The 18,250-nt window shown below is 55.7% G+C and overlaps 2 protein-coding genes and 1 long non-coding RNA gene across 5 annotated transcripts in view; 1 reads left to right on the forward strand and 2 right to left on the reverse strand.

Moving 5' to 3' along the window:
- The window catches only part of LOC125926820 (uncharacterized), a 36,681-nt gene extending 32,814 nt beyond the window's left edge, over positions 1-3,867 (reverse strand). For both annotated transcript variants that reach the window (XR_007459179.1, XR_007459178.1), the window contains exon 1: positions 3,305-3,867. This is a non-coding gene — a long non-coding RNA (uncharacterized LOC125926820). The remainder of the gene's footprint in view (positions 1-3,304) is intronic.
- The window catches only part of MYO1D (myosin ID), a 355,990-nt gene extending 343,511 nt beyond the window's left edge, over positions 1-12,479 (forward strand). Inside the window, exon 22 of the mRNA XM_049636655.1 lies at positions 10,194-12,479. Coding sequence (XP_049492612.1) covers positions 10,194-10,350 — 157 coding nt within the window. The 3' untranslated portion in view covers positions 10,351-12,479. The remainder of the gene's footprint in view (positions 1-10,193) is intronic.
- A 1,566-nt stretch (positions 12,480-14,045) lies between these two features.
- On the reverse strand, positions 14,046-18,114 carry CDK5R1 (cyclin dependent kinase 5 regulatory subunit 1). 2 transcript variants are annotated; one of them, XM_049636656.1, is made up of 2 exons: positions 16,904-18,114; positions 14,046-16,752 (listed from the first exon to the last, which is right to left on the reverse strand). In XM_049636656.1, the coding sequence occupies exons 1-2, from the start codon at positions 17,821-17,823 to the stop codon at positions 16,725-16,727; spliced, it is 948 nt and encodes a 315-aa protein (XP_049492613.1). In that variant the 5' UTR covers positions 17,824-18,114; the 3' UTR covers positions 14,046-16,724. The 2 variants fall into 2 exon arrangements, with proteins under 2 accessions (XP_049492613.1, XP_049492614.1); XM_049636657.1 differs by having other exon boundaries at positions 14,046-18,113.
- Positions 18,115-18,250: the final 136 nt, after the last annotated feature.

The following is an 18,250-nucleotide window of genomic DNA, read 5'->3' on the forward strand; positions in this document are numbered from 1 at the left end:
CATAAGTAGATGTGTGCGTTCTGTCCCCACCCCCGCCCCACGTCTCTCTCATCCTTTCCCCCAGCCTCCCAATTCCCTGAGACACAACGATATTGAAATTAGGGCAGTTAGTGACCCTATGGTGGCCTCTAAGCGTTCGGGTGAAAGGAAGTGTCACCCGTCTCTCCGTGTAAATCGGAAGCTAGAGGCGATCAAGCTTAGTGAGGAAGTCCTGTAGAAAGCTGAGACAGGCCTGGAGCTAGGCCTCTTTCACCAAATAGCCAAAGTGTGAATGCAAAGGAAGAGTGCTTGAAGGAAATTAGAAGTGCTCCTCCAGTGATCACATGGATGGTAAGAAAGCGAAACAGCCAGGGGCACCTGGGTGGCTCAATTAAGCATTTGATTCTCAGTTTCAGCTCAGGTCATGAGCTCATGGTTTGTGAGTTTGAGCCCTACGTCAGACAGTGTGGAGCCTGCTTGAGATTCTCTCTCTCCCCCTCACTCTCTGCCACTTCCCACTCACACTGTCTCTCTCTTATAATAAATAAACTTGAAAGAAAGAGAGGGAGAAAGAGAGAAAAAAAGGAAGGAAAGGAAAGGAGGAGAGGAAGGAAAGGAAAGGAAAGGAAAGGAAAGGAAAGGAAAGGAGGAAGGAAGGAAGGAAGGAAGGAAGGAAGGAAGGAAGGAAGGAAATCAAAACAGCCAATCACTGATTTGGAGAAAGTCTGAGTGGTCCAGAGAGAAGATCAAACCAGCCACCACATTCCTTTGGGCCAAAGCCTAATCCAGAGCAAGGCCCTAAGGTTCTTCAGTTCTGTGAAGGTTGACGAAGGTGAGGACGCTGCAGAAGAAAAGTTTGAAGCTGGCGGAGAAGTTACTTCATGAGGTTTAGGGAAAGAAGCCATGTCTGTAACACACAAGTGCAAGGTGAAGCAGGTGCTGATGGAGAAGCTACAGCAAGTTCTCCAGAAGGTCCAGCTAAGATCATTCTGGAAGGCGGCTGCAGTAAACAGATTTTCAGTGTAAGTGCAATAGCCTTCTCTTGGAAGGAGATGCATCTGGGGCTTTCGTAGGTAGAAGTCAATGCTTGGCTTCAAAGCTTCAAAGGACAGGCTGACTCTCTTCTTAGAGGCTAAAGCAGCTGGTGACTGTAAGTTGAAGCCAATGCTGGTTGACCCTTTTGAAAATCCTAGGGCACCTAAGAATTATGCTAAATCTGCTCTGTCGGTGCTCTACAGATGGAACAACAAAGCCCCAATGACAGTCATCTGTTTACAACATGGCGTACTGAATAGTTTAAGCCCACTTTTCAGACCTAGTGCTCTGAAAAAGATTCCTTTCAAAACAGGACTGCTCCCTGACAAAGCACCCGGTGACCCAAGAGTGCCGATGGAGACGGGTCAAGGAGCAATTTCAACTCTCAAGTCTTATTTCAGAAATACATTTTGTAAGGCTATGGCTGCCACAGATAGTGATTCCTCTGAGGGATCTGGGCAAAGTAAATTGAAAACCTTCTAGAAAGGATTCACCGTTCTAGATGCCATTAGGAACATCTGTGATTCATGGGAACGTCAGAATATGAATGTTCACAGGAACTTGGGAGAAGTTGATTCTAACCCTCCTGGAGGACCTTGAGGGGTTCAAGACTTCAGTGGAGATGTGGTACGATAGCGGGAGGATGAAAGTCAGAAGTGGAGCCTGAGGGTGGGGCTGAAGGGCTGCCATCTCACGAGGAACCTGGAACGGATGGGGAGCTGCTGCTTACGGCTGAGCCAAGAAAGTGGTTTCTTGAGCCAGAACCTACTCCCAGCAAAGACATCAACATGACAACAGAGGATCTAGAATATGACATACACCTAGTTGATAAAGCAGCAGCAGGGTTCCAGAGGCCTGACTCCAATTTTGAGGGAAGTCCTACTGCGGGTAAAATGCTATTGAACAGTATCACGTGCTACGGAGAAATTGTTCGTGAAAGGAAGAGTCGGACTTCATTGACTTATCTTGAGAAACCGCCACGGCCACCCCGGCTTCGCACCCGGCCCCCTGATCGGTCAGCAGCCGTCAACACTGTGCAAGACCCTCCACCAGCGAAAACATTGTGACTCACTGAAAGCTCACATAGGGTTAGCATTTTTGTAGCAATAAAGTATTTTTTTAAATCAGGTATGTACATTTTTTTTAGACATAATGCTATTTATTACACACTTTAGTAGACTACAGCATAGTGTAAACTTAACTTTTACACGCACTGAGAAATCAAAAGATTCAGGGACCTGCTTTATCATGGGGTCTACAACCAAACCTGCGGGGTCTCCGAGGTATGCCTGTATTCACCTTTATTTTTATTATAGTATAGTCAGAAGGTAATTTCTGTCTGATGGTAATTCTTAGGTATTTACCGCACTCCTTCTGTGGTCTAGTACCTGATCTGCGTGCCCAGTGTCGCTTCTCTAATGTGTGTCCGATTGCTGAGCATAGTGAATACACACATACACACAGGCTTGTTTTTAAATTACTTTTTTTATTTATTTAATTTTGAGAGAGAGAGCACAAGCGTGGAAGGGACAGAGAGAGAGAGGGAGACGGAGAATCCTAAGCAGGTTCCAGGCTCTGAGCCTGATGCAGGGCTTAAACTCACAGACCATGAGATCATGACCTGAGCTGAAGTCGGCCGCCTGACCAAATGAGCCACCCAGGTGCCCCCACCCAAGCTTATTAATTGGGTTCAAGTCTATGTTCTTTGGTTAAAGTTTTTTTTTTTTAAGTTTATTTTGACAGAGAGAGAGAATGAGAATGTGAGCAGGGGAGGGGCAGAGAGAGAGGGAGAGAGAATCCCAAGCAGGCTCCGCACCACCAGTGCAGAGCCCGACACAGAGCCCGACCCCACGAACCGTGAGATCGTGACCTGAGCCAAAATCAAGAGTCGGACTCTTGAGCAACTGAGCCACCCAGGGGCCCCAAATCTATGTTCTTTTAATATCGTCTGCTGATCTGTGTTTTAGGAAAGCACATTAAGATCATTTTCTATGATGGCAGATATATCATGACAACCGTCCTGCTGAACTACTCCCTGATAAAGAAAACAATTATTGGGGCGCCTGGGTGGCTCAGTCTGTTGAGCGTCCGACTTCAGCTCACGTCATGATCTCACGGTCTGTGAGTTCAAGCCCCGCATCGGGCTCTGTGCTGACAGCTCGGAGCCTGGAGCCTGCTTCAGATTCTCTGTCTCCCTCTCTCTCTGGCCCTCCCCCGTTCATGCTCTGTCTCTCTCTGTCTCAAAAATAAATAAACACTAAAAAAAATTTTTTTTTTAGAAAACAATTACCTAACGAGTTCGTTCCCGGCAGCGTCTTTTGCCAACCTTCTTGTGATTCGTATTTGCCTCGTGTCTGGTTTCATTTAAGTTTTCTTTGTCATGATGATTTAGATGGGTATCTTGCAAATAGCAGGTAGCTGCATTTCTAAATTAAATGCGAGAAGTCCCTTGTAACGGGTTCACACGCCTCGGTGTGCACATCCACGCTAGTGATTTCTTGTTCCCATGTTGCTTCTTGGCTGCTTTGGTTCCTGTTTTCTGCCTTGCATTAGATGAGGCAGAGTTTCTCTCCCCCTTCCTTCCACTTCTTCCAGAGTTGCATGTTTCCGTCGAACGTTCTTGTTTACCATTAGTTTTCTTCACACCCGTGCAGGTCTTAGGAAATCTAAAGTTCATCAGCGTCCCTACCCTCCTCCCAGATGACGAAGGCCCTCCAAATGCCTCCCTTGGACCATCACCCCATCTCTCATGTTGTTGTCTTCCAGGACTTTAGATCAGTGTTGGGTTGAACCCCCAAAGTTAGTCGTATTTATTTATTCATACATACATGCATACAGTGAATGCTTGTTTAAATTTACCTTGGTGTCTGAGAAAGTCTTTGTTTTTGCCCTCCTGCTCAATGATTCTAGGTTGGTGGTTATTTTCCTTAAACACTTGGAAGAGTCTGTGTTTTCATTATTTTCTCACATTTGATGAAAAGGTCTGTACCTTTGCAAGGAATGTGTCTTTTCCCTGTGGGAGTTCTGAAGGTTTGTTCGTTGCCTTTGGTGATCTGCAGTGGGGTTTGCTTTTCAAGAGGTTTAGTGAAGACACCTTGAGGGTTCCAGTCTTTACTGGAAAACTGTGTGTCTTCCCACTTTGCCAGGCTAGAAGGTAGGCTCGAGTGACCTTTTTCTGGATCCGGCAGCCTGCAAGGGCTCAGCCTCATTCCAGACCTCAGACCCAGTTCCCCTCCCATGTGGCCCGCGTGGGCAGGTCTCCTGCTCAAGCCAGCATGTCCCCACCTTGGCATCTGCAGGACCCTCCCTCTCACAGTGGCCTCCTGTCCCCTCCTTCCTTCCAGCTCCTGGAGGTCATCCTTTCCTTCTTTCAGCCTCCACTTTGATTTTAAATATTCTTTCGGTGGAACTTCGTTCACGTTTCTAGACCCTGGTAAGCATCAGGGCCATTGCGAGCTCCGATCGTGCTGCTGGAACCAGCACAGCACCGTTGCACACTCGGAGCCACAAGAGAGCAGTGGACACAGGGGACACTCGGCTCAGCCCGGGGCGGGGGCGGGCAGTTCTCAAAAGCTCTGGGGAATGACTGAAGGGGTTTCAGCAGGGGAGTAACGGGCTCCTTTTGTGCCTTGAGGAGATAGGTCTGAGGGCAAGGTGGAGGACAGGTTTGAAGTGGGGTGTGGGGCAAACCGAAGGCAGAGGAATCCATCAGGAGGCTTCAGCAGGGCTGAGTCCTGGGCTGGGATGGTGGCAGTGGAGAGAAACCGAGAAAGCTCGGTGAACAGAGCGTGGTGACTGGCTGTGGTCAGCAGAGGGAGAGGAGGGATCCAGGCTGACTCCCGGCTTGCGGGTCTCATGACCAGGTAGATGATGACCACTCTTGCAGTTGTGGGTGTGACAAGAGGAGGGGATCAGTTTGGGGGAAGGGTCCAAGACGATAGCTCAGTGTTGGACACAGGAAGACCCAGCTGTTGGTGCAGCTCAGGGCGTTTGTCTAGCAGGTGGCCGCAGATATGTGCTTGGACCTCATGCTAGGCTGGGGACGCTGACTGGGTAACTGTCATTGAAACCACAGGCATGGGTGACACTACCGTGGGATAATGTCTGAGATAAAGGGACTAAAGATAAAACAATACTTAAGGAGTAAGTTTGCTCCTGCAGGAGTCCCCCTTCTTCTGAGGTGCCAGTCTGATGTCACCACGTGGCCCTCCTGCATGCATCCCATGAGAATCACAGGGTGTTCGTGTGTGCCTGTCACCCCGTCAAGAATGGGAGTGCCTTGGGGCACCTGGGTGGCTCGGTCGGTTAAGCATCTGACCGGCTCAGGTCATGATCTCGTGGTTCATGGGTTCGAGCCCCGAGTTGGGCTCTGTGCTGACAGCTCAGGGCTTGGAGTCTGCTTTAGATTCTGTCTCCCCCTCTCTCTCTGCCCCTCCCCCGCTCGTGCTCTGTCTCTGTCTCAGAAATAAACATTAAAAAAAAAATTTTTTTTTTAAAAAGGGTGATGGTGGCCAGGGCAGAGAGAGCAGAGGCAGGGCCACAAGTAGGGCACGTGGGTTTCTGCCCACCGGTTCAGTGCTGTGGAGGCGGGCGCCAGGCTGGGGAGGGGCGGGGGGCCTTGGGACAAGCTGCCTGCGGAGAGCCACGCGATGACAAGGGGAGTTTTATCTTCCACAAAGAAGTGGTGACCCCATACCTCACCAGAGGCAAACTCAAACGGGACTCGGTAGACCAGGAGATGGGACACCCCCACTCTCAGGACCGCATGGCGCTGGACCGTTAGAGTCGCTTTAGAAGTGACCGCAGTCCAAGGAGCCATTCGGCCCCGGCAAAAACAGAAGTAGGACTTCCTAAAGCCGGGTTTTGAAAAAGAAGTAGCACTTCCTAGCCCTCTGTGGTCTGACACAAGCAGCGGGCCTTGCTTCCTGAAGTGACGCAGCTACACACATGAGTTCCAGATGCCCCTTCCGTGTCATTGCCCCCGCGAGCGCCCGAGCCTCCACGTTTGCACCTGGCTGGTGCCCAAACAGAGAATGGCCTGACCCGGGGACCCTGGGGCCCGTCACGGCACGCTTGCTACACCTCTGATGACTTTGAGAAGCGTCCGTTTACAACCTGCCTGTGCTCGGTGCCAGGCGAGCTTCTTCCCGCCACGTCCTGTGAGCAAACATGGGAGCGCGTAGCATTAGCCTCACATTCTCGGGAACACCTCACCAGCCCCCAGAGGACGCGTTCACAGGCAGTGTCCTGCCCTGCCCCCCTCTCCCGTTCCATTTCCCTTCAAAGTGCATTTAGCAGAACAGGGTCACCACTACTCCAGCGGGGGATGCCAGCAACACCACCGAGAAGAGAAGCTGGGCCGTTCGCTTCTGCGAGTCCTGGGGGGCATCGGAGCAGACCAGTGGGTGGGCGTCTCCACGTCCCAGCCGAGCGGGGCTGGACGAGAGGAGACATTTTCTGGGCCGGTACAGCTCCCGGGGCGACTTTTGTTGCCCTGCTCTGTGCAGGCCCTACAAAAAATACAGGGCTCACTTGGGGGCTCCCATGGATCGGGTCTTGCATTTATCCACAGATTTCTCTCATGAGGACGGGAGTCTAGGTGCAAAACGAAGGAACGTAATTTGATAAAGGCCATTTGCCGGCAGTGATGGCTTAGAACAGATGAAACAAGATGAAAGTCCCCGAATTCCAGAGTTTGCTGAGCCATTAAATCCTGTAACAGAAGATGGGGAGGAAAAAAACCCCTCCCCCTTGCAGCCAGCCTCCAACGGCAGCTGTCATTGGCTTGGCGTGCCATCAGGGGGAGATACCCTGCCCCCACCTATTAAATCTGCTCTCCTTTCTCTACAAAATGAAGAAGGTGTTCGAGCTTTATGAAGATCTCCGATGTGGGGAAGCTCCAGCAAGAGAGGTCAGATGACCCTTCCGGAATGTCCACTTCCTGTCTGCCGCTTGTACCCAGCTACTGTCCTGTCTCCAGCACAGGCACAAGCACCCCCTTGCTGGTCTTAAAACCATTTCAGTTGAGCTTGAAATGAGAAAAGAAAACATGGTTTGAAGGCAAGTTCTTAGGTTTCCTTTAGATCCATCCCCCCCCCTTTTTTTTTATTGTTGTAAAAGACACATAAATTTACCATTAGTCACATTCAGCACATCCACAGTGCTGTGCAACCATTACCACTGTCTAGTTCCAGAATATTCTTATCCTCCCAAAGCCTAGAAGCAGTCCCTATCTGCCCCACTCCTGTTTCTGTCTCTATGGATTTGGGAATTCTGTACATTTCTTGTAAGTGGGATTCTACACTACATGGCTTCTTTCACTTGTCATGTTTTCAAGGTTCATCCATGTTGTAGCCTGTGTCAGTACTTCCTGAATAACACTTCATCGAATGGATATACTTTGTCCCTTCATCAGTTGGTAGAGATTCGGATTGGTCCTGCCGTTTGTTTACTGTAAATAATGCTGTCATAAACATTCCTGTACATGTTGTGTGAACATCCGCTTTCGGTTCTTTCGGATAGATCTCCGGGAGTGGAAGGGATCGCCGGGTCACGTGGTAATAATTCCATGTGTGACTTACTGAGGAACCACGTCATCTTCCTTTGTCACCTGTCGATGGCCGTGTGTGGACGGCACCGGCAGATGATGGCTCAGCCCAGCTCTTGAGACCAGAAAGTTGGTTCTTCCTCCAGCCAACGTTGTTCTGTTCTAAAAGCATCACATGTAGGGGCGCTTGGGTGGCTCAGTCGGTTAAGTGTCTGACTCTTGTTTTTAGCTGAGGTCATGATCTTGCGGTTCACAGGTTCGGGCCCCACACTGGGCTCTGCGCTGACAGTGGGGAGCCTGCTTTGGATTCTCTCTTCCTCTCTCTCTCTCTGCCCCTCCCCTTCTTTTGTTCTCTCTCTCGCAAAATAAATAAATACTTAAAAAGCATTACATGTAGCCCCTCACCCCCTCTTCTGGGAAAACCCCTCAGCACCCCATGAAGATAGGCTGGGAATCAGGGCAGGGCCACTCAGCGCTATGCCAAGGGAAGGAGCAGGAGCACAGGCACAGACTGTCACTTAAGGCGACAGTACGGAATATTCCTTTGCTAAGTAGCAGGCCTCCCTTCTGGAGCACTACAAGGATCTCAACCAATCGTGCTCAGCACACGAGGCTGCAAGGAGCACCTGAGGTTGGCAGAGATGTGTTCCTGGGAGGAAGCAGCCGGCCGAGCAGAGGACATGAGCCCGCACGTCATGGTGGCCCTGTGAGCCCACGACGGCAGTGCAGCTACAAATGTACATGTCCCCCGACAGCACCTGGGGAGCGTCCCTGCGCACACAGTGCGGTGTGTGAGCCCCACAGGTCCTCCCTGCCCTCCAGGGGCTCTCATTCTAAAAGCGGAGACCAGTACCCCTGCTGGGACTGCTCCCCGATTGGGACACAGAAAGGCTAGGACAGAAACTCCCAGCCCCGCCCAGTGTGGGGAGAAGCAAATCAGAGGACTGGTTCTCTGCGGTTTTCTCTGTCCTGCAACCCTGCACCGAGGCCTCCGTTTTCAAGGCGAAGTCGGGCGTTGCTACCCTGTGACCCGTTCCACGGTAGCCATTCGCTCCTCTTAGGTTTCCCACCGGCCTCTTCCCTGCACCAAGACTGCAGAGCAGATACTGGAGACACCCAGAGCCCAAAAGAGGGAGGAAGAGTGAAGTCAGGGGAAGCTCTCTGCAGATACTGTACTCAGGGCACTGGGAAGGGTCTGGAGTCCGAAGGGCCCTATTGAAAGTAGCAATGTCCCAGTTGTACCAAGACAAGAACGTGGGGGTGGCTGGTGCGTCCCATCCCCCGCCTCAGTGTTTGGAATGTGGCCCTATTAGAGCCATTTCCCCAGGACTGAGTCCCCCAGGCGCATCTAGAACCTACTGTGTGCACACTGCTGTACCATGGGGAGGAGAGGCGCAGACACAGAAGGCGGGAGGCAGAGGCTGTCCCCAGCACTGCACTGAGGGAAGGCCAAAGGGGAGGCCTCTGCCAGGGTCAGAAGGGAGACATCCCCAGAGGACATGATTCCGGCCAGAGGCGCCCAGAGGCTGTGGCAGGGTGACAAGAGGGACACGGAGGCTGACTGAGCCCTGGTAGGTGCAGGCTCGGGGTCCCGGAGGCATCTCCAGCTGCGGGCAGAGCTGAGCGCAGGGGCTTGGCTTGCTCTGAGCCAGCCCGACAGCGGGACGAGGGTCTCAGGGCCCCATACCTCGACCCTGCACAGCAGCCCTGACTCCCCCAGGAACCCAGCCATGCCTGAGTCACTGCTTCTGGTGGACTCTATTTTTATGTCCAAGTCTGATTAAAAATAGCTAAGCCAAGGTTTTAGCTGCAGCCGGCAAGACATTAAGTATTAAGACACCTAATGCCCACAAGTGATAACCTCGGGTCTCTTCCTGATCCACTGTCTGCCCGTGGGACACACCCCGTGAGAGAGCAGGCCGGAAAGGGGCGGGAGGAAGCCTGAAACACCTCGGCTGCGTCTGTCCTCCGCGGCGCAAGGGCAGGGGCCCAGGGGGCCTGCTGCACCAGACCAGCACTCACAGATGCCTCAGGCCTTCCTCTTAACCCCTTGCATCTCTCAGGCACAAAACAGCTGAAGGGGCATGAGCCCGGGCGCCGGGGCTGAGCCAGCAGGAGTGAGCGGATGGACAGAAGGCGCCTCTCTCCGCTCCGCACAGCCGGGGCGGGACTCCTGGAAGCCATTCCTCTGGGCAGGGAGGGCGTGCGGGCAAGAACCTCCAGTCACCCCTGGACGTGCCTCCCAGTTGCCACCAAAGACAACCAGTCGTCCCGAATCAGAACCCCACGCCCCTCCCGACAAGGCCCTCAGCCTGAGGCCAGAGCCTTGGCGGCCCCAGTGCCACCACGTTTCCCCGCTCCGGTCCAGCCCGACAGGCCAGGTGCTGCGGAGCCGGGCAGCAGGCCCCTGATGGCTGCTGGCTGCTGGCTCTGGCCTGAGGCTACAGCCCAGCCCCGGCCTTGGCCGCCCTCGCCCTCTCCGGGGGCACCACTTGGGACCGTGGCCCCAGGGCACCCGCGAGGCCCGCAGCAGCTCAGCGATCGGCCGGCCCCAGGGGTTGCCAGGGAAGCTCACCCCACTCCGGCTGCCTGCTAACTGCCCGTCTGGGCTTTCTCTTTTCGGTTCTTCCAGTGAGAAGCGCCACCTTCAAGTCAACGTCACCAACCCCGTGCAGTGCAGCCTGCACGGGAAGAAGTGCACGGTCTCCGTGGAGACGCGGCTCAACCAGCCAGAGCCCGACTTCACCAAGAACCGCTCGGGCTTCATCCTCAGCGTGCCCGGGAACTGACCGCTCACCGGGGAGGCCTCGCCAGGGCGCGGGGGCCGCGGAGCCAGGCAGCACCCCCACCCCCCCCCGCCGCCGCTCCGCATCGCAGGCCCCCGTCTAATTGCTGACTGCCCGCTGTTGCCCGCTTCAAACCAGCTCGCGAGGGTCTGTGCTTGGAGCCCAGCCCTCTTCTGCCTCCTCCAAGGCTCCTCCCCTGAGGTCTCCTTGCTGCCTTTCTGCCTTTGGTCTCCATCCTCCTCTGCCCCGACTTTCCACAGTCCTCACTCCACAGACCCAAGACCCCGGTGCCCTGCCGCAGAGCCCTGGGCTCATACCCTCAGAGACAACTTGATGGTGCCTGGAGTCAGAGAAGCCTCTGCCCTCCCCGCGCCCCCTGGCCAGGTCAGGTCAGTGTGCCCTGACCCGCTGACCAGCGACCCGGCCTGCGAGGGGTGGACGCGATGTCCCCAACCAAAAACGTGCTCCCCTGGGGGACTGGCCGGGGATGGAGCCCTGCTCTCTCCGTGAGTCCAGCTTGCCACCCCTCTTTCCCCCAAGGTGACCACAGCACCCCCCCCACCCCGCCCCCGGGACCTCGCTCAGGTCTCCTCGGCGGAGCCCCTCCCCCAGCAGTCAGCCAAAGCCACCAGGTGAGCAGGTTCACCTGCAGGGCCGGCCCCTCAGCCCAGGAGCTGGCAGCTGGCAGTCCAGCCGGGTGCCCCGGGGCCCGAGGCCACCTCTCTGAGAGGGAGCAGGTGCTCCAAAGGCCAGCTTCCTTTACCACACGGCCTGGGCCCGTGGTGGTTGCACACGGACACTGTGCGGCTTGCAGGGCTGCTCATCCGGTACTGCGTCTGTGGTGCCCACACTCCTGTCAGAACACCAATAAGAAAACGGAGTCACGGGAGCCAGGGAGTGAGTGCTTTGGGGGGGGGGGGGGGTTGGGATGTTTTCCCCTTCCCACACCTCTGTTTCCTACTTACTTGGAGAATGAGGACCGGGGCCAGAGGGGCGGAGTGACAGAAACAGAGTTGGGGGGCCCTGGCACTGCAGGCCAGGCCAGGATGCCCACCCTGCCCTGCATACACCCCCCGCCGCAGCTGGGGCCCGGGCTGGGCACACAGACCTCGCGCCGGGAGAGGGCCACCGTCTTGCCGGTCCATGCCCGACCGAAAGCACGGGCGCCTCACATGCCTTCCTGAGACCGCCCTGCTCCTGAGCCTCAGCTGAGGACTCCGCCCCGAGCCTCTGGGCAGCCCAGGCCTCCAGGCCAGGAGCCTTAAAAGGAGGGACTTGGGACACGCCATGTGGGGAGGGCGCTGAGGGTGAGCCCACGGCTCAGGAGGAGACCGGCAGGGTGTCAAAGGGACATGCTGCTGTTTTCTTCACTTTCTGCCACAGACGCTGCCCGCACCCTACCCCCCACCCGCTTCCCCCCTCCAACCCCGCCACGCTCCCGACCTGCCACATTCATGCTGCAAAACACACCAAGTGCCTGAGCACAGCGTCCTGTGCCTGACATGGTCACCTGGCTGACCCCCAGGTGGCCCCAGCAGCCTGCTCTCATGCACACACGCCCCCAGCCCCGACTTCCCAGGGTCTGTAAACATCTGCACCCTATGCAGTTTGCAACAAAAAGTCCTCTTGGCATCCTGTCCTCCGACACCCATTCTCATTCTCGAAGCCTGGTCAGCTGCCTGCACAGCACAGAGGTGCCATCAGCCTGGTTTAGCAACAGAGTTTTGCCAATCACCTTGACACTAGTTGAACCATCCTAACTGGAACGGCGCCTCTCCTTTCCACTGACTTCCCCACACCTGTTGCTTTACGCTAGATATGTGCACAGGTATGTTTTAGACACACCGAAATGGAACATGCCAATGAGGGTTTCTCTGAGGCTGGAGTCCTTCCTCCTGCCTTCCAGGGCCGCCTGTGACTCCCCGGCCCAGCGCAGGGGCCTCCCACCAAGGGCCGGTCGACAAGCACTTTCTTGTGATGTCCTATCCCAGCACGTGGGAGGAAAGAACGACCAGGAACTGAGGGTGTGGTCTCAGTCATGCTTCCTGGGTGCCCGGGGAGAGCCCGAGGACACAGTGATTGTATGCAATGAAGTGTTTCTCTTGATCTAATTAAATGCAGTTTTATGGTTTGCTGCGTTTATTCCTATTTTCCATTAAATTAACTTTATTTCTAGAGCATATTTTGATTTACCGTCAAGAGCAATAAAGCATTAAATCTTATTTTTAAAGGTGTCCTGCTTATCTGTAATTGAGAACTATACCTACAATTGTGACATTTCAGCTGGTAAAAAGCTGTTATCCCAGGGGATGGGAGGGAGCATGAGGCACAAATAAGGTAAAATGGAGGAGAATTTACTGGAGGCTTCTGAACAAAAATATTAAACAGCTAGCGAGAAGAAAGCTGTGGGAAGGCCAGGAGGCGGCGGAGTTCAATGGAACCATTTTGTTCCACCATTTTGAGGCCCGTGCGCTAGGCTCGAAGTTCACCTGGCTCACGGTGACTGAAGTCCAAGCGCGTACGTGAAGGAAGGGCTCCCGATGCCCACAGCGGCCGGCTGGGGACCATGGAGGTGGCAGGAGAATGAGCCAGAGGCATCGGGACCTCTCAGGACAGAGTGGGGGCAGGGGCTGCAGGTGAGCTAGGTGCAGAGATGGCAGAGCATCCCCACACCCAGAAGCCAGCCGGTCACCATCATGGGGCGGGGGGGGGGGGGGGGGGGGGGGGGGGGGGAGATGCACGTGCAGCCCAGCTTCTGTGACTCAGACCAAGGGAGACGCCCTGAGAAAAGTCCGTGGCCTCGATCACAAAGCTGACAGCTCTCAAGGTACAAGCTGGGTGGAAATGCCTTCCTAGTGTCCAGGGGCACCTCCGGACCACGGGGTGCAGGTCCTGGGGAGGCTGGAGTCCATGCTGCCCTAGGCCCTGAAGCTTAGGCGGGTGGCAGGAGTGGGCACAGAGCAGTGGCCATATAGCCGGTAGGGGCCCCACCCTTGCCACAATCATGGGCCATGGTGGCTGCTGATCTGGGAGCCCCAGGGCTGGATTGGTCACTCTTGGAAACCTGCACAGAACTAAACTGGCAGGGCCGAGCCACGCGGACACCCCTCCACACGTGCTGGCCAGAGAGGAAGCATCCGGGCATCCCGGCGACAGGCGCTGAGCAGAGCCTGGCCCGGGACATGTGGGAGCAGCAGCCTCAGAGCCAAGCCCCACAAATGGGGTCTTGGGTCTGGTGCCCCTTCGGGAGCCTTAGCCAGCCCCTCCCCAGGCATGTCCCCAGGACACGCCTAGGCCTGCTCCTCCCCACCCCCCAACCCCCTGGCCGCAGGGCCCTGTCACCCAGCTCTGCAGAGCCAAGGGAGCCTCTGAGGAGCAACTCCTGCCCCCGATGCCCGACTAAGCCAGAGTTGACTTCACCTGTGCTTCTCTCTTAATCACCTTAACTTTGAACACACTGGTTAAGCCCTTGCCCTGAGCCCTGACCTCCCTCCTCTCCCCCCCCCCCCCCCCCCCCCACCCAAACCCACCCCCCCTTGGTGGGGCCCGTACCCTCCCCCCCGACCCCCCCCCCCCCCCCCCCCCCCCCAACCCATAACACAAATCCAATTACGTTTGGAGCGGAGGAATCATTTCTACTAGCCCCCCCCACCACCACCCCCGCTCGTGAATAGCATGCCCACAAAAAGAGGCCTATGTAATGGATGGTCAGTGCATTTTATTTAATCAGCACAGTACAAAAATAAATAAAAATAAGGGAAGGGGAATTAAATTACAGCCAAACTGAGCTTCATGACCTTGTCAGATTATAAACCACACATACTTACAAACACACTACACACACACATACAGGATGAGACAAATATAAATTAATGTTAACAATACCCACGGTTTGGTCAAAGAGGAACTACAGAACAAATTGCACTAAGAACATACACCGCACGCGTAATTAGCAGTTTCAAATATACAGCTATGAATAATTCCGAGTGGGAAAAAAATGGCACATTTTCTTTTCATTGCAAGTTTAACAACTTTGGAACAAAACTAGATTCTAATAATGTATGGAAAGAATATATCAACCCTTCAGATTTACAAGAAAAAGAGGAAAACCAAATCCTGAACTATTATTCCTGTGACTTGTTCTGTCGACGGGTGTAATGCTCACAGCCATCTGTTCTAAGATTATTTTTCTTAAGACACAAAATGCTCCTGGTTTGCATGCACAATATCACTGTAAAAGCAACAATTAAAGAATAAAGGGTTTTGTTTTTTTTTTTTCCGTAGGTTAGTTTTTTTTTTCGTTTTTTTTTTTTTTTTTAATCGTTGTTCTAAAAGTAGTCTTCATAGCAGCATGTCAAATGGGTTCACTGCCTGAACGCTCAAGTACATGGGTTCCTTCACACGATCCTGACCGGCGCAAGGGCAGGGAGGAGAAACGTGGCAGGCTTCACACTGGGGGGGGGTGGCGCGGACCAGAGACTTATTTCCTTAAGTCCCCGACCACTCCTGAAATTTGCACCTCCTCCAAGAAATAAAAAAATAAATACGGAGAAATAGAAGGAAACGCACAAAACCGGAATCCTGGGGATGCAACTTAACTGCACAGTTTCAGGCCAAGTTCAGCCGCCCAACGAGTGGACTACGGACACGCGCCCCCTCCTCTTGAGCCCCAGCACTCGAACCTCCCTTTTCCAAGCCGCCAGGGCCTGCCGCCCCCGAGGGCCTCCTACCTCAGGTCGCACGTGGCGGCGGGATCTGAACAGACAGGCCGTGCGACGGCTCCGCCCGGGCAGCAGCCAGTCTGCCCCAGCAGTGCGGACAGCCGCAGGTTCCTTCCAGCTCCACGGCAGGTTATCTGGCAGGCCCCGGGAGGGCTCCGTGGGCCTTAAGGCGAAGCCGAGCAAACGCCCTCCCAGCACGGGGCAGGCCCTCCTCCTCTGGTCTGGGAACCAAACGCTCCTCTTAAACCGGGGCCTCAAGTTTCACAGCTTTCTCTTGTTAAGCGTCAATTTCAGTAGTGTTTGTGCCGAAACCAGCAGCCACCTGGAACCTAATCCTGTGTCAAAGGACCCTCTGCCTTCCCCCGGCCCCCCCATGCCAGCGCTCCCCGGGGGCGGGAGGAGGGGGGAAGGGGGGGGACTGGGACTGGAAGAGAGAAGTCTCCAGAGCGGCTTCACGTTGCTCTTTGTTCCCCAAAGCCGGAGTGCCGGGCCATGGAGGAAGACTGGCTCCCTTCTCCGGCTCCTCTCCCAAGTCCCAAGCCACCAAATCTGGGAGAATCAGAAAGGAAACTGATTAAGCACACATTGCGTGTTCTCACAGCCGCTAGGGTGAGGCGGAAACCCCAAGCAGCAGCTGCAAATGATCAGGCGCAGAATCAGCAGGCTTCGGAAGCAAGCAGGAGCGTTACTCCCGTCTTGGAATTGTCTCCAAGATCCAGTGGTCTCATCGGGCCTTGCAGGGCAAGGCTTCGTCTTCAGAAGAAACTGAACTGTTTGGAAACAGCTTTAAATGAACAGGAGTGGGGAAGGGGGTGGGGGTTGCAATCACTACCACATCACCCTGATCCCTGACATCACCCCCTCACCCCAGCTCTGTGGACCAAAATGTCACATGCACCGGCAAGAGGCCTTAGCCCTTAGATGGGCACTGGCTGGTCTCGGGCACGACTCCCCCACCCGCCCGGAAGGCAGGCTGTTGGTAATGGGCACCTGCAGCTGCCCTGGCCTCCGCCACAGGGTGAGTAAGCTGCATTAGTCAAATGAAAAATTCCCCCAGGAAAGGAACTGTCCCTAGCTCCACCCCACTCCTTTAGCTAGGACCCCAAATCAAAGAACTTCATGAGTCAAACCAGCTCATTGACCAACACCACCAACATGGCTGGGAGCAGGGGACAAGGGGTGGCCAGGGGGCAAGTTCTGTGTCTTCACTAAAGGAAAGCCCTTCTCCCTAAAAAAGAAAAAAGAGCAAACCAGGGTCGTGTGCGGCCAAACGACAGGACGCAATCTTTGTACCAGGCCGGCTTCTCCATGATTGAAGAGTGGTCCCCGGGTGGCGGGCATCCGGCCTTCACAACCCCACTCGTGGCTCGGTCAGGGCGGCGAGCTCCACAAGCCTCTGGGAGAATGGACGACCCAAAACAGGAGCCAGAAAAGGACCTCCAGCCACCGACCTCTCAACTTCCCTGGGCCAACTGGCCAGAGGCCCCCCCCCCACCCCAGCCCTTGCCAGACGCAGCGGGCAGCCTCACCTGCCCTGGTCCAGCAAGGGCACAGGTGGCAGAGGCAGGTCAGTCCTTTGAATTCCCCAAAGTTGAGAGGTCGGTGGCCTGGGTGGCTCTGGATACATCTTCTGGGTTTTGCACAAGGTTCGGGAGTTCAAAAGCGCCCAGAGTTCTCAGCAGGGCTGAAGAAAACCCCAAGGAGAGAAGGTGGGAAGGGACAGGCCCTCGGTGGCTTTGCTAGACACATACTGTACACAAAATCTGATTTGCTTAATAATAAATTTTTAAAAATGAATTGAATCCTTGAGCCAGGATGCGGGCTACAGGGCTCACCGATCGAGCCCGAGGAGGAGCCGCTTCTTGTCCTCCTGACCGCTCTCATTCTTCAGGTCGGAGAACACCTGTGTGAAGTAGTGTGGGTCGGCGTTGATCTGCAGCATCTTGGAGCTCATGAGGTTGATGACGGAGAGGCAGCGGTCCCAAAAGGCCTCCTTGCAGCTCTCCACCAGGAAGGGCTTGAGCGGGTAGGAGATCTCGTTGCCCATGTAGGAGTAGGAGAGGTACAGGCAGGTCAGCAGGATGGCCTGGAGCTCGTGGTCCGAGCCCACCTCGGAGGAGATGACGTCCCTGCAGAGCATGTAGAGGAAGACCACGTTGGCCGGCGTGATGAAGCCCTGGTCCTGCCAGCCCTGCAGAAGCAGCGAGCGGTCCACGCTGCGCAGCCAGAGCACAGGGTCCGTGGGGGACAGGTGCTTCAGGCGGTAGCACCGGCGGCAGAGAAACTCGCCCAGGCAACGCAGCAGCTCGCTGGTGGACGCCTGGACGATGACACGTTTGGGCGTCCCTGCGGAGGTGAGAGCAGGATGCGGGGCCTTCTTGACCGAGGAGGAGACCCCGGTCTGGGAGCCCGAGAGCTGGCTGGCAGGGGGTGCGGGCGGCTGGGCCGGTGGGGGCTGGGCGAACGTGGACAGGTTGGCGCACGACAGCGACTTCTTCAGGTTCTCATTGTTGAGGTGCGTGATGTTGTTCTGGTAGCTGCTGTTCGGCTGCACCTTCTTGGAGTTCTTCTTCTTGGCCGACACGGCCACGATCCTCTTCCAAGGCAGCACGGAGATGATGGAGTGCCGCTTCAGGTTCTTGTCCTTGGCGTTCTTGCTGTTCTGCACGGCCGTGTAGTGGCCCACCGTGGCCGCGCCATCCTCAAACAGCGTGGCCTTCCGGTAGCTGGGGGACAGGGACAGCACCGTGCCCATGGTGCCGCTGCGCGCCGGGCGGGGGCCCGCGCCCCTGTGCGCCCAGCCTGCCGGCCGGAGGGAGAAGACAGCTCAGCGAGCCCGCGGCGGCCCCGGGCAGGAGGCGGGGGCGCTCCCGGGGGCGCGTGCTGCCCCTTCGGATCTGCGTGGAAAACAAGATGGTTCTCAGCACCAGGCGGGGCTCGGCGCCGCGCTCCTCCACCCCGGCCCAGGCGGCCCCCGCGGACTTGGCCCCGGCCCCGCGCCCCTGCGCCCCCGCGCCGCAGCCCGGCCGCCTCCACTGCAGCACCCCCCGCCCGCCTGCCGCGGCCGCTGCGGTCCGGACGGCGGCGGGAGGGGCCCATGCGCCGGCGGGAGGCGCGCGGGGACCCCCGCCTCGACACCGCACGCGGGCCCAAGTCCGCGGGGGCCGCCTGGGCCGGGGTGG

The sequence above is a fragment of the Panthera uncia genome, chromosome E1, assembly GCF_023721935.1.
Source record: "Panthera uncia isolate 11264 chromosome E1, Puncia_PCG_1.0, whole genome shotgun sequence".
Classification (NCBI taxonomy): Eukaryota; Metazoa; Chordata; class Mammalia; order Carnivora; family Felidae; genus Panthera; species Panthera uncia.